The sequence below is a fragment of the Gavialis gangeticus genome, unplaced genomic scaffold (assembly GCF_001723915.1).
Source record: "Gavialis gangeticus isolate Ggan-Ray unplaced genomic scaffold, GavGan_comp1, whole genome shotgun sequence".
NCBI classification, from domain to species: Eukaryota; Metazoa; Chordata; order Crocodylia; family Gavialidae; genus Gavialis; species Gavialis gangeticus.
In genome coordinates this window covers 907555-922565 of record NW_017728983.1, presented here as the reverse complement: position 1 = coordinate 922565, position 15011 = coordinate 907555, and the positions used below count along the sequence as shown (strand labels likewise).

Here is a 15011-nt window from a genome sequence, read left to right as displayed (position 1 = left end):
GTGTTTTCTTAATTTCCCCCTATTTATATTCTCACCAACATCCTGTCACATGTTTAGCTTCTTTCACTCCTTGGGAGTGAAACAGCAGAGACTCCTTATGCCTGAAGAAGGGTGACTGCACCCAAAAGCTTGCAAAGAACTTTTTTCCAATTACACAGTTGGTCTAATAAAAGATATCACATCTACCCAAAGAACCTTGCCTATCACTGCTTCAAAGAACTTGCTCTAAATAGACCAGGCAGATAGAGACTGGGGGGAAAGCTAAACTTGTCCAAGGCGCACACTACACAGAAAGCACCTTGTGAAACCATGCTGGCTGGTTTGAATTACAGAATGGGCTGCTGCATAGTGAGGCCCTTCCAGATTACGCAGCATATCTGGGAGACCCTGCATTTCAGCATATTACCTGCCAAAGCAGCTGAATGGTAATCCAGCATCACAGCCAGGATGGGGTGGATGACCCTGGCATAGCCAAGTTCTTCCGCTGGCAACTTGATTATTTTTAACAAAAAATAAAGCCTTATTAACACCCGGATGAACAGAGGAGACAATTATTTCTTTATAAAGCAGCAGCAATTGGAAGAGTAAATAACTGCTTCTGGACACGTAGAGAATGACAAAGACAACTACAGGGTCTCTTTATGGCTCAGGTGTTCTTACCCTGTCATTCAGGCTCTTTTCCAGCTCTGGGAGACTAGAGGCAGAAATAACAGAACTGAGGTATATCTGTTTTAACAGGCTGGTTCTGTAGGGGATTTGAGAGAGCCTGCTCAGCTTTGCATGAAAACAAACGGAAAAAATGAGGTCACAGGGGTGGGGTCAGGACCCTTGGAACAGAACCCAATAGTTAGAAGACAGAGTGGCAGGCAACTATGGGCCAAACTCTATTCTGCTATACAGGGTCCAAAAATGAGATTTGTACAGAGAACCTTCACATTGCTGGAGGTGAGAGGCCCTTGCTCTAGCCTGACACCAGAAGGACACAGGAGTCAAATTGCTGGGCTGAAGCCTGGACAATGGAACAATACAATATGCAGGCCCGACCCAAGCTTAACTACTGCTGGGGAGAGAGGCACAGAGGAGCAGAGTTCCAGGAAAGACAATGACCCCAGTCTGCTATTCAGGCCTTGTGCTGATCTCTAATCCTATCAGGATTTAGAACTGTCCGGGTGGCAATTATGTGGTACTTGCTACTGTATTTCTGTGTATCCCTGCTTGCAACTTTGTTAAATCAGCCCCTCATTACTTAAAAAGCAGCATCCTTTGCCCTGTCTAAAAGAAAGCAAAGTACAGCTGGAGCCTCTTCCCTCTTCTCTTGTGAAGATTGATACTATGTGTGAAATACTCAACCGAATGTTTTTTTTTAATGGAGCATTTACCAGTTTTAATGAGCTCAGCTTCTTTGATAAAGAAAAGCCATCAGCTTGCCAGCTAAGCAAATACCTCAGAAACCCTTTGTTTCCTTCTCCCTGGAGACCATGGGTGTTTGCTTCTGCTCTCCTTGTAGGCTTTTCTGAGGCTGAGGAGACAACGGGTGAGTGGTGGTGGAGAGCAGAGCTGAACTCTGAAGTACAAGAGAGAGCAGGTTGCCACCCAGAAGCCTGAACTTAGACCTAAATGCAACAACTATCTTTAGAGTCACTCTCAACGGCCAAGAGGCCATCGGTTCTGAAACACAGAGTACAAAGCATGACTAGAAAAAAAGGGAAGGGTGGAAATAAACTAATACTTTGACTCCAAGCTCTGAGAAATGCACCACAGATTTAATGATTATTATAGGACATGTCCATTTTGTAAACTAGATTTCATAAAAATAAACTTCACTGAGGGAAGCTGCTGTTGAAGTCTTCTCCCATGCCTCAAGGCGCAGTATATGTCCTTGCTGGGATACTATCCAATAGACCAGTTACCGCAGCTAGATGGCTTCAGCCCAGCCTTGCTGTGACAGGTTTGTTCCAATACTGGCTTTAGTAGACATGGCGTTTCTTGCTGCTGGGAAGGCCCCGCCATTCCATTTCATTAGCACAAGTAGCAGCAGATACGAATCTCTTATTCCTCTTATATTGCTCGCTTTTGCCTGAGAACTCCTAGCGAAGCCCTGAGCCAGCCACACAAATTACAAACACAGCAGAGCCTGTTACGCAGGCTAAAAGTATTCAATACGACTACATCAGATGCTCTGAGCATAGGCACAACATGCACGGCCAAGGGGAATGTCATGCAGTTATGAGAACTCGTTTCATCTTACAGTCAGTAGCATCCTAGCAAACCCACCCACAGGTAAAGTGCAGCAGGATACAGAGCTTTTCCCTGTAGCCTGAAGTGCATGTAGGCAGCAGCAGGTGCTACTAGTCTGGTTCTGGTGCTGTGAACCCACCAGATGGCTACTCTGGAGAGTTCTGCAACAGGCACTATCGTTCTTCCTGAAGCTCCTTCTTTTGTAAGGCTTGGAGTCTCCTTCCCACCGTCTGGTGGACGATTTCCAGTCCCTCTGTGTCCAGCTCTTTCATGAGCAGCAGGATGGCATTCAGGATGTTGTTCTGTTAAGACAGGACACATGTCATTAATTCAATGATATCTGGTCTCATGCCTCACGTCAGGCTGGATTTCCAGAGAACACTGGGCTGTGTTTCGCTGTCTTCTAAATTCCTGCCTCACTTTTTTCAGGTATATGACATAGTGTCCTACTGCAGAGATTACTCCCCACAGCATCAGGATGCACAGCATATTAGGGGGACAGCCACCTGCAGCTCTGTGGACAGCCCCAGCCAAAATCCTGGGGTGAGAGAGTAAATACTGTGAAGGCTAAGGAGAGAAAGAGGTTAATCCATGGAACATACCTAGAATCTAGAACTAAAGTCCTCTGCATTTGCTGTTCCCTGAAAGCCACTGACTGGCTTCTATTTCCTGGTAACCCTTTCAATGGATGTCTACAGGGAAGAGAAAGTTTTGGCTAAACCAAGCTGGCTCCTATCTCTGCTCTTCTCCCTTAGGCTAATGTGGATGCGTGTTGAGGGGGGAGAGGGTGGCATTAGCAGAAGTCTGGAAGGTGAAAGGTGTTGTGAAAAATGGAAGGGTCTGCTAAAATTCACTTGTTCCCTCCCCCATCATTGGTCCTTTAGGGAATACCTGTATTCCTAGAGTACTCAGCCTCCAACAGCCCTCGAGGTATCACATGAGAACCCTGCCCACTAAAATAAAAGTAACCGGAAAATGCAAACAAACAAAAGGATGGAGAGGGCTTGCTGGAGGGATGAAACAGGAAAAGACTAATCTCAAGTTCATTCCAACCCTCCTTGTTCATCAAGATGATGGCAGTGAGCCCACACCACATTGGGAGGCCCATCCTGGCTGGATCCACACTGAGCGAGATTTAATTTCAAATAGTGTCATCACCATCCACTGGCTATAGCTGGTAGGGTGAATTAAGGCAAAGTTTCCTACATAAAGGTGAACTTTTATTATAATACAGGGCAGAAACAGATGTGTGATTGTGCAGTCACATCTGTCCTGACCTCTCTCTCTCAAGGAAGGGGTTAAGTAACAAGCTTCTCAAGTGTGTGCACCCCTAGCACTAATGATGGGTGCTGTGGACAATCTCAACAGCATCTCTTCTGTCAATCCAACAGCCTGCAAGCTGCCTATCAGACTCATGGACAACACCTTGCCCCCCCTTCATCTGTGAGCTGTACTGGAGGGATCTGCATTCACCTGCATTCTTCCAATGGTACCAAAATGCACCTTCCAGATCCAAAAGAAAAAAAAGGATTCCTCATCTTTAAATCTAGCCAAGTATTCAGTCGACACACACTGCAAATAGGTGATGTGGTCTTTAAGCACACTCACCTTCTTCTTCCGGCTGCTGTCTGCTTCTCTTGGTGAAAAGGAGGAAAATTTATCTCTAGGGACAGGTTTCATGCCAAGCTGCTCTCGGATTTTACTAGGAAGGGAGAAAAAAAAAAGAGCACAATATAAGCAAGGACCAAGTGAGCATCATGCCACAAGATGCCTCCCCCCAGCACCATCGGGATGACAGAATCCAACTCTTACAGCTAAAAAGAAAGGCAAGAGGCTCCCTGGGACCATAGAAGGGCCAAAATTCTCCATTGCATGTTTGGGTAACAGGCAGCACACTTAAAAAGGACCCGCGACATGGACCTTCATTTGCAATCTTATGAATGCATCTGCATGCTTATCTTGCTGGGATCCCTGCTGACTTCCTGCCCCTGGAGCAGGGGCTGGACTCGATGATCATCCGGGGTGCCTTCCAGCCCGAATATCTATGAAATCTATGAAATCCTATGTATCCTGAAACAGGTAGCTGCCTGTGGAAGGACTGAGTTTGTATGCAGGGAGCTGCTGTAAAGCCAGCAGAGCTTTACTGGGGGACAATAGTGCTGCATGGGTTTGCACCCCCTGGAGACCTGGCCCACAGACTTTTGGGGCCAGGTGCTGGGAGGACCCCCTGACATCACATACAGGTTTAGCAAAGGTCTCCCAGAGCCAACAGCCTGCCCTCACTTGGTCTCCTCCAGACTGAAGTGCAGAAGTTCATTCTCCGTCTCTGTTGTGGATTCAGTAGCATTGGATTCACTTGACCCTGGGCAGCAGTTCTCTATGGTTTGTTTGGCTGGGGGTGCAGTGATCTCCTCGCCATCTACAAGCGCTTGCGACAGCTCTTCTTCCGTCACAGCTTCAAAGAAACAAACAAGGGCCAGTTATAGGGCTAGTCTGATCCTCTAGGCTAGGGGTTGGGAAGCTTTAAAAAAAACAGGCTCTCACTTGTAACCTAGCCCCCAACCCCTAGGCTGTGATCCCCTCTGTAGTGCAGCAGCTCTCCCTGTTGTGCCCCACTACTGAAGCCTCTCCTTACCCTCACCACTGATTCCCATTGCCAAAAGCAATGAGGAACACAGAATTCAGAGGCAAAAGGGGAAGTGGCAACCGCAGTACTGAGGTGAAACAGCAGTCCCAGCACAGGGCAGGGAGGCTAGGGTGGCAGCGGGCGGCCTGGGCACTGCAGAGGAGATCAGCAGCACGTGGCACAGGACAGAGAAAGCGCACCCACTGCCTATCCCACCTGCTGTATGCCGGATCCAGCCTGTGGGCTGTAGGTGACCAATGCTTGCTCCAGAGAACACAATCCCCATGGAATTAATACAGCAACCCACTGGGAATGTATTACTGCAACAAGCAGACTACCATAAGACAGGAGTGCCTAACTTGCAGGATGCTTGCTACAAGTGGCATAGGCAGCCTCTGTGGAATGCAACAGACTGGGGAGGGGACAGACAGCACAGTGGCAGGTAGGGCAGGGGGCAGAAAGCAGAGCAGCAGACTGGACAAGGGAAGGGGATCTGAGTGGCACTTGGGGAGGATGAGAGACTAATTTGTGGCATGCCTGCTAAAGAGGTTGCCCCTCCCCCCTGCCATAAGGTATGCATGAGCGAGTGTGTACAGACCCCTTATACTGGAGTAGGGAGGAGAATATCCACAGAAGTCCAAGGCATGCTTACAGCTTACCTTTCTTCTGCAGTTGCCTTATGTGGGGAGAGGAGGAAGGCCACTGGCAGCCCAAATAAAGATGGATGCCAGCAACAGGGAGATCACCACCTTTTTTCCTAGCAGCAAGATGCACAGACAGAAGCCACTACAAGCACAATCCCTTGGTGAAAACAGAGAACTGTTCTGCCACAAACCAAGGAATAGGCCTTACTTTCTGCACCCAAGTGAGCAGATTCTGTCATAGCACCTGCATTTTGCCAGAGTAAATGCCAGTACAGTATGTACACTCTAACTGGTGGTACAACATCTGCTCTGACAGCTATTGTACTTTGATAAATGTTGATCGTAATACTCGCCTTACAATGGACAAAGGACCCCTGAACACACAGCTGCTGTGTGACAGGACAGCACAACAGCTAGGAGAGATGTTTAATTAAGTAACCAGGAATCAGCTTTTCTGTTTGAGGAAGTATACTTCAAGTTTTCAGCAAACCCAAACATATTCCTTTAACTGAGTTTGAGTCAATGGGGTGCTCTTGCTGCCAAAAATTAATAATAAAAAATAACATACTGGGCTATATTAATAGGAGGGTAATTTGCAAACTGAGGGAACTGATTCTTTGGTTCTATTCGACACAGGCAAGGCCTCATCTAGAGTGCTGTGTCCAAATTTGGGCCCCCTATGTCAGGAAGGGAAGGATGTAGACAAGAAAAAGAAAAAAGAGAGTCAAGCGGACAGCAACAAAAATAATCAGAGGACTGGGAAACAATGACTTACAAGGAAAGGCTGAAAGAACTTGGAATATTTAGTCTGGAGAAGAGAAGACTGAGTTGGGTGGGGGGAAGAGGGGGATATGATACAAGTCTTCATATACCTGAGGTGTGGAGGATGGTGAAAGATTCTTCTCTGTGACTGCAGGGGACGGGACAAACAATGGTCTTAAAATTACATCAAGAGAAATATAGGTTGAGGATGAGGAGGAACTTTCTGACCCTAAGCATGGTTAGGCACTGGAACAGGCTACCTAAGAGGCTGTGGAATCTCCATCCTTGAAAGTTTAAGAACAGTTTAGACAAATAGTTGGCTGTAACTGCTTAGTAAGGGCTAATTCTGCCTTGAGCAGGAGGCTGAACTCGGTGACTGCCTGAGGTCCCTTTCTAGCCCTGCTTTTCTGGAATTCTAAGACTCTCTTCATGGGTTGGCATATTTCAGACCCTGGTTTCATTCTGAAGCTTTCCTGCCACTGAGTCTATTCTAAGGGACCCACCTTGGTTATCAAGCTTCTGCAGGTTGGGGAGGTTGCGTAACACCGTCATTCTGTAGCGGTGGGGGTCCAAGCCACAACAAGGATTCTCAGACAACCACAGGACTCTCAGCCGGTGCAGATTTTTCAGGTAGAAGAGTTCAGTCAGGCTGGCAATACTATTCTTCCTCAGGTAGAGCTCACTCAAATTCTGGCACTGACTTAACGGCTCCAGGTCAGAGATAGCATTCACACTGAACAGAGATGATGAATACCAGAAATGAGACCAGAAGCCTAAAATTTATGAACCACCAACCACCTACCTGCCTTCCCCTCTCCCCCTCCACCAGTAACACAGAGGCAGAAGCAGGACCCCTGCCATTCTGCAGTTCTTTCATCTCACTCTGTGAATCATTTCAACAGCACTGAAGCCACCCCAAGGGTACAGTGCAACTAGGTACCTTGTTGCCAAACACAAATTGGTTACTATTTAACAGGTAATGAAATACAGTCTGGATCAAAGAAAAAGGCTTGTTGTGCCCTTTTTTTTTTTTTGCGTTTTGGAGTGTCACCCTGCAGTCAGCCACCCAGAGCCAGATGCATATAGCTATGCAGGCCAGGCTACTTGACTTTTGAACTCTCTGCTCCATCTCACTGCCCTCAGAACTTCTCCCTTCCTCTTCCTCCAGTATCTCTAACGTAAGCATTACCACCTACTTACTCACTCTTTCATTTGTGCTGAGCTACAGCCTCTGCCACCTGACTCAGAGGCCTGCGTGGGTTTCAAAGGCTCTTGCTGCCAGGGAACAGGTCAGTGGGAAGAAGAAAACATATTTTCCATGAAGGATTCACAGTCATTTTATTTGTTAGTGCTCCCTGAGCTGTCACAGCAGGCTCCTCAAGCATCCACAGAACCAATCAAAGCTCACTACAACCTGACAAAATTCTGTAACCCTCTGTGGGGCCAGTGGGCACAGGAGGGAATCCAGTGTCGAGAGTGGAATGGGGTTTCGGAAGCAAGAATGGCAACACACATTACACTCCACCTCTACAAACAGAAATTACTTCCCCTAAAATATGTCATCTCCATACTTACTAAAAATCCAGGTTTAAGTATTACAGGGAAAGACATGGATAGCCTGGGTTGAAAATATATACACCCTGCATCTCTACCTTCACAGCACACTCACCTACATTCACAACACTGGATACTATGGTAGGGAGAGCCAGGTGTCATCACAAAGGTAGGAGAAAACTAAGTACCAAAGAAAGAGTCCTAGGTAGTAGCCATCTACAGGATACAGGACTTTCCTACGCTGCTGAGCTGAGGCTGGTAGCCTGATACTCACCTGAATGTGATCACCTCAATGTTGGGCAGCTCTCTGCATACTGAAATCTAGACAGAAAAAAAACAACAAGTTGTATTTCTAGAGCTGTCTGGCCATAAACAGGAATTTATAGTTCCAATAGCTACATCCTTTAACAAACCCATCAAGAACAACAGGAGAGCAAGTCTGCATTAATCTAACTCGTCACCCTAACCAAACACATGAAAGAAGGAGCTTCCTGGCTTCACCCACGTTTTTGATCACCAAGCACTGTGATCAATAACTATTTCACTTCTGCCCAGTCATACTGGGAGACCAGAAATCCATCCTGCCCAGGGCAGAAGCAGCTGTACTCCCTCTCCCCACACTGCTCATATTCACTAGTTCCCTATTGTTGTTTACAAGACTTACTCTTCTCAAAACACCTTTTCCAACCAAGAATAGGGGCTGGAGTCCCCAAGCTGTCAACCACACAGAGAAACAGAAGACTAGTGACCTTTGAAATGACACTAAGGAGTTTAAACTGTGTTCCTGAGAGCTCAGAATGAATTTGCAGACTGCCTTAATTTAGTACTTCTTCCTTTTTAATGAAGAGGTGAAGCCAGGCTAAAAGTCCTTGGACTTCTGCATCTTGTAAAGTTCAAAAAAGTGTGATACCCGACACACACAAGAGAGTAGCAGGGCATAGGGCAGGTGCCCTCCTTCTGCAAATGAAGTGAAAAAGTCTGCTTTGCACAAGGACTGTGAATGGGAGCCAGCATAGGTTTAATATATGGAGTTTCACACCCCTTTCCCATAAACATCCAAAAACCACTGGGTTTCCAGTCCTGTCATCTCATCTGGGGCCCATAAGCATACCTGGCTCTTCCCAGTTCCCAAATGAGACTTCAAAGCCCACACCAGCAGCTGGCAGCAACTTGCTATGTAGCGTACTGATCCCTGCTGTGTCCCTTTTGGGTTCAGCAATGAATGAGGGGTCCTAAAACTAAAGGACTGTGCCGTAAAGTGGGGAAAAAAATAAAGGAACAAAGTGAGCAAATGCAGGAAGGATACTTACATCTGTGAGGCGGCTGCCCCTGAAAGAGAAGAAGATAAATCACTGTGAAAAGTGGCAAAGCAGATAATTCAATTTTGAGGCATTTTCAATGAGGCCTTACATAAAGTGAAAGAGATGACAAGCCAAGGCTGATGGTGAGCATGAACACCTTTTTCAAATCCACATTATTTAGAAAGCTAGTCTTGGAGGGGCTTTCCTCTGGTGTAACAGGAAACCCCAGGCATCTGAGCCTGTCCTGTCCTCCCCCCACCAATCCTTAGCCCTTAGGAACTGTGCACCAGAATCTTTGCTTCTTGCAAATGACCTTCCACGATACAAGACTGAAAGCAAAACAATGCTTTCTACCAGGAGGCTCGAGATAAAAATGTGGCAACACCACAAGTGGGACAGAGGGTTGTGTTGCTTCTCCTCTCTTCTTTCTCAGTCCTATACTTTCCTAAGCCCTATGCTCCCTCAAGCCTGTTCTTCCATGCACTCAGCAGCTACTCTCTCCCCCATTTTGAGTAAATCACAGCTGGGGAGGCAAACAAATACCCTCCAGATTCCTGAGAGAGTTCCAAGCCTTTACTAATATAGAAAGTGCAAAGCCCAATCTGCTCTGACCTTACAGGTATGTTTTAACAGCTCCCTGTAAAGCATTTGATAGGACAGCTTGAGCAGCTGCTGCCACTAGGACTGCACTGTGAAAGAACATGTTCTAGGTTTGAACATGGCTTGGTTCTCTCCTGAATGCGCTTAAATTCACATTTGGGAGGCCTATATAGGAGGTACAATTTCCTCCCAACACACAATAATACATGAGTAGTGCACAAACTCCATCAGGTGTGGTCATGGGTGAAGTAGTACTGGTCACATTAGGCTCCCTCAACTTGGATGGTCAGTGAGTGCTCTATCAGGATACCAATGGCAATATTATACTACTAATCCCAACAACCTTGTTAGTTGTAATAGAGGCCACAGGCTCTGGTTCTTAGTAACAATGACTCTTCAGGGTTTATCATTCACAAACAGCACTAGACACAAACATCATGGCCCATTCAGGCATGGCACTAGCCACCTGTTGAATGCAGCACCAGCATAAAATACAGCTCCTAGCTCAGCACAAAGAGTTCATGGTTTCCAGGCAATCAAAATAACTATGTTTAAAACATGCATCTCCTAATTCTCACCAATCACTAAATGCGCTTATGTGATATCATTCATATCCAGTTTTTGCCAGACATTGCACTTGCTATTGCGACCTTCTCACCGGATAGAAAAGCCTGTTTACCAGGGTGTTTTGGTGTCTTGTGCCCATCTTATCCATTGTTTTCCAGCCATTGACCTTCTGAGATGTCTAAAAGTTAATTCTCCTAACTTTCCCAGCACTTCTGCTTAGGGCATACATGGTCTGCTCTCCAGTCACCACGGTTCATAGCTAAGGCCCACTTTGGTTCATGCTGCTAACGGCCTCTGTATGATTTCTACAGGCACTGAGAAGTGGCTGCACAAATCCATGCTCCAGCAATGCCTACACACGTTTCACTGAGATCAAGTCTCTTCTTACATGTGGGATAATTTCACAAGGCCAAACAAATCAATATCAAACTCCAATACAGAAACCCAAGAACGCCACATGCAAAAATTACAACCACCTCTCTAAATATTTAGAGTTTCATCAGACATACAGACGTCAGGAAAACCTTAGGAAGGTCAAGTTTTCCATTAATGCTGACTCAGTCACATCAGCAAAAGTAATGTTTCTGGATTCCTTTGTGGTTGTTAAACTAGAAATGCAAATAAATGCATCAATCTCTGCAAACGCAACTTAGACAAGAAAAAATAGCAGACATAAATAGCAGACGTGAACTTATGTTCATTCCACTTGTAAGAACCACCTCTGAACTGCAGCCCCCACGTCACAACGTGCTTCCAGGGAAGTGCATGTATAAATTAACCATATGCACTCTTCCTGCAATACATGATAAGATATCTTAGATCTGGAGGGGTTTCTTAGTAATGGGTTATGCATGCAGCAAAGCCATTCACTTTTGCTACTTGCTGAATTTCAAGAAAAATAGGGAGAACTACTCTCTCAGCTCACTACCTTTTCTCAGCCTCACTTTTAACTTTATCAAGCTGCCAGGGCACAGACCATTTTTTAAATTACAAATAAGCAATTTCCATTGCTGGCAGCAAACTGTTTTGTTTCACATATTTGATGCTGGCTTTGCTTGTGTGCAGCGGTAGGCAACAGTTTCCCAGGACTGACTTACATGTACATTGATGAAAGGAATCTACGTATAGTTTATAAACTCTGACTGACATAATGAGGTTATGATGAAGACTGCTGTATGATGGAATGCTTCTGTATAAAGACGCAACAGAAACATTTAACTTTAATGACTGTACTTTGAAAAACTGACATGCCAAGGAGGTTGGCTGGATCTGGGAGAAACTACTTTTACCTGTCTGCAGGGAGGGGGCTTAAGACCCGGAAACTTCCCAAACAGGACAAGAGGAGGTTAAAAAGTGAGACAGGCTAGAAACTTTAGGCTGGGGTTGGGGAAGATGAGCATGCTTTAATATGAAGAGCAACCTGAGATGGAAAGACTCCACGGTTCAGAGGACAAAGTCATGAGTTGCAGAAAAAGGATCCTGGACAAACCCAGGAAATCCAGGCCTAGACTAGGAAGGAAATCATGGCAGGAAAACAAATGCCTGGTTTATTATATTTTTGTCTATACTATATTTTTTGTGTGGTACTGAATGAAGAGCAGCAGGGCTCTGAAACAACCATCTGCTTATACCAACACTGAATGCCCCAAGAGGGCTCAAGAGCCCCTCAAGAACACTCCTTTGACTGATGTTCTGGGAAAAATTGTACTAAAATTAGACAGAAAACTCAGGAGTCAGAGCAAAGCCCACGTACTTGCCTCACAAGTCCCAGCTCACACACGGGTTATAGCCAGAGGAGCTACACCTCACAATGTACCCAGAAACCCCAAGCCAGAACAAGTGTCAAAAGCTTGTTCAAACTCAAGAGGTTCAGAACACACTGATTCAATGACCTGGGACCCAAAACAAAAGTCTGGAGAATGAACACACAGGAGATGCTGGACCAGAGCTATGACACAAATTACATTAGAGACAGCCTGAGAAAATGGCTAAATTAAGACTGCTACATAAACCATTTAAAAACTTCTCTTTAACCAATTACATACTTAGGTGTAATACTGAAAACATACTTGGATGAACACGAGTGTATTTACTGAGTGTGTTTTAGTGCAGATAAATAAGAACATTAGTTGCTGTAGATATACGTACATCTTTAATCTGTAACACTGGGTACACTGAGAAATGAACTGCCAGAGTAGGACAAGGATGTCATCCTGCGCACAACACTAGTCACCCCACCCAGAAAAAAAAACAAAAACCCAGAAGTGCGCAGGTGTTATCTTCACAGGATGCATTTGCTTTGGCAAAAAACCTGAGAGCTGCTCTGAATCAGAACATGCAGGTCTACATACCCGCTAAATGAATGCCAAATATACCGTTCTCTGGAATCACAGCAAAAATGCATGCGTGTCTGAGGCTGACAAATCAACAATGTTTCACTGCTCCAGGGAAACATAAGCATATGGTGTTAGCTTGTTTAGGAGAAATGCATGCATCTCTTGTTTTTTTTAAATGAACCATGCTGTAATATGCCTAAGAAAATTTTTAGTGTTCCAACCAGGAAGGAAAGTTGTCAATGATACATTAAAGTCTGTAGCAACAAACGAAGAGAAGCCTGCTGCTTCTTCGGAACAGTGTCATAATACTAAACTAGACAAAGCCTTGGCTGGGATGATCTAGTTGGGGCTGGTCCTGCTTTGAGCAGGGGGTTGAACTAGATGTGACCTCCAGAGGTCCCTTCCAACCTTCATCATCAATGATTCTATTAACTGTGGCTTTACATCTCCTCTTATTAATATTGTTTCCATATATGTCTTAAGCAGCACCATGCCCCAGAACCTGACTTACTCATGATGACGTTCTCTTGATTGTTGTAGCTAGTTCCAAGAAACCAGGTGCAGAGAAGGGCACTGGGATGATGAGGAGAATGGAGTGTCTACTTTATGAGAAGAGACTAGAAAACCTTGGCTTTGTTTAATCTAACAAAACAAAGGTTGACAGGGGCCATGAATATTGTCTATACATACTTTGCATGATAAACACCAGGTGGGAAGAGCTATTCAAGCTCAAGGACAATTCTGCCACAAAAATAAAAAGGCACAAACTTGCTCAACTTTAGGGTAGAAATTACGTTTCTAACTATTAAAGCAAAAATGCTCTGGGACCCCCTTCCAAGTGGCACTAGCAGTGGCAACCGCCCCCCACCTCAAAAAACAACCCCTCCCCTGCAAGGTCTAAAATGTAGTTCATTTAGTTTACGAACACAATGGTATGATGTGGTGCCTGGGACAGCAGCAGCTCCATGACACAGGCCTATTTGACGCACATTGGGAATGTAGGCCAGCCCCCACCAAATGAAGCTGAAAGCTCCCCTTAACATGGGGGGCCTGTAGGTGCATATCACATGATTACTGGGAACAACTAAGGCAGAAAATAGGGATGGTGGTGAAGGTCAAAGGTTTGGAGCGAGCGCACAGGAAGACCAGTGGCAGAGCACACTGGACACTGCCCGCTGGACCTTGGATGAGTCCAAGGAGCCAGCAGACGTGGCCCAGTGAAACTCTGCCTGGAAACGGGAGCACAGGGAACGGCCCCGCAGGCCCCAGGGGCCTGGTGGATGCAGGCCTATTTGATGCGTAAGGTTAACCTGGGCTTAACACCCACAAAGCAACGTTAGCCCCCTGTTGTTCGCGGGAGCTACTGGGTAGCGTCAACTGAATTCAGGGGACAACATAAAACAACACAGGGATGGGAACCGGTACCTGGGCAGAGGCTCACGTGTAAGGTTACTATGGGCTTAATGTCCTGACAGCACTGAGCCCTGGGAGGCTGGAGGGCACAGAGCACTCCTTGGGGGCACAGCGCACGACGCAGGCAGCACTTCCCAGCCCTGCAGGAGCTGCTCAAGGCAGCTGGCAGCTTTGCTCTGACCTGTAGCCCCGGCTCGCACAGGCGCTGCCAGGCACGTCTGCTCTTTGCTGGCTGCTGTGACCAGGCGCCAGGCAGCGCTCGTCTCACCTAACCATGGCGTGCCGCCTGACCTCGCACATGAGAGCCACAAGCAGGCCTGGGCAAGGCTACTGATGTGACGGGGAGGAGCCCCGGCTGGCCCCGCCCCCCAGCGGACCTGACGTCACAGCCCCCAGTGGCTGTTGCTCTGCTAACGTCAGGGCAGCGCCTATTCTTCAAGGTGGCCCCAGGTTTGCCCCGTCCCACAAGGGCAACGAATGGACGTCACACCTGGCGTCACGGCGACGCTGTGACGCGCACGGGCCGCCTTAGCTGTATTTCTGTGACGTCAAAGCGACGCCCACCCGCCGCTCACCAGCAGTTGAGCTTGCGGACGGCATCCAGTTCGGCAGCCTTGGCGCGGGACAGCACCGCCTTGCGGGTCAGCTTCATGGCGGCTCCCTGGGCGGGGCCCAGCGCCGCCGCCATGGCAACGCCGCGCCAGCTTCCGGGGCGGGGTTTTGCGTGTCTCCCGCCAGGAGACTCCGGCCACGGCGGCTGCGGAGGGACAAATCTCCTCACGCCGTCCTTATTGTGCCTTGGCTCTGCGGTGACGGCTACGAGTGGACGTGAATGAAATGCCACCACACACACATTAGTAGTGTTTCATTTTAATCACAAAAAAATGTGGGTTTTGGGTTACTTTTTTTGATCCGAAAATTACCAAGATCCGGGTCATCACATCACGTATGCCACGAGGAACCAAGACCA

The 15011-nt window shown here is 46.8% G+C and overlaps 1 protein-coding gene across 2 annotated transcripts; it reads right to left on the bottom strand.

Moving 5' to 3' along the window:
* Nucleotides 1-1742: 1742 nt before the first annotated feature.
* CUNH21orf2 (chromosome unknown C21orf2 homolog) lies at nucleotides 1743-14721 on the bottom strand. Of its 2 annotated transcripts, XM_019512751.1 has the most exons (7): nucleotides 14617-14721; nucleotides 9135-9153; nucleotides 8099-8145; nucleotides 6774-7003; nucleotides 4522-4693; nucleotides 3847-3940; nucleotides 1743-2540 (listed from the first exon to the last, which is right to left on the bottom strand). In XM_019512751.1, the coding sequence occupies exons 1-7, from the start codon at nucleotides 14691-14693 to the stop codon at nucleotides 2412-2414; spliced, it is 768 nt and encodes a 255-aa protein (XP_019368296.1). In that variant the 5' UTR covers nucleotides 14694-14721; the 3' UTR covers nucleotides 1743-2411. The 2 variants fall into 2 exon arrangements, with proteins under 2 accessions (XP_019368296.1, XP_019368305.1); XM_019512760.1 differs by lacking the exons at nucleotides 8099-8145; nucleotides 9135-9153 and having other exon boundaries at nucleotides 14617-14718.
* Between the last annotated feature and the right edge of the window lie 290 nt (nucleotides 14722-15011).

Coding starts and splice junctions, on each gene's coding strand:
- CUNH21orf2 (XM_019512751.1), bottom strand. CDS start 14,693: ATGAAGCTGACCCGCAAGGCGGTGCTGTCCCGCGCCAAGGCTGCCGAA. Junction 7,004..8,098: donor ATTGAGGTGATCACATTCAG/GTGAGTATCAGG, acceptor ATCTCTGTTCAG/TGTGAATGCTATCTCTGACC. Junction 2,541..3,846: donor ACAGCAGCCGGAAGAAGAAG/GTGAGTGTGCTT, acceptor CTGTCTTAACAG/AACAACATCCTGAATGCCAT.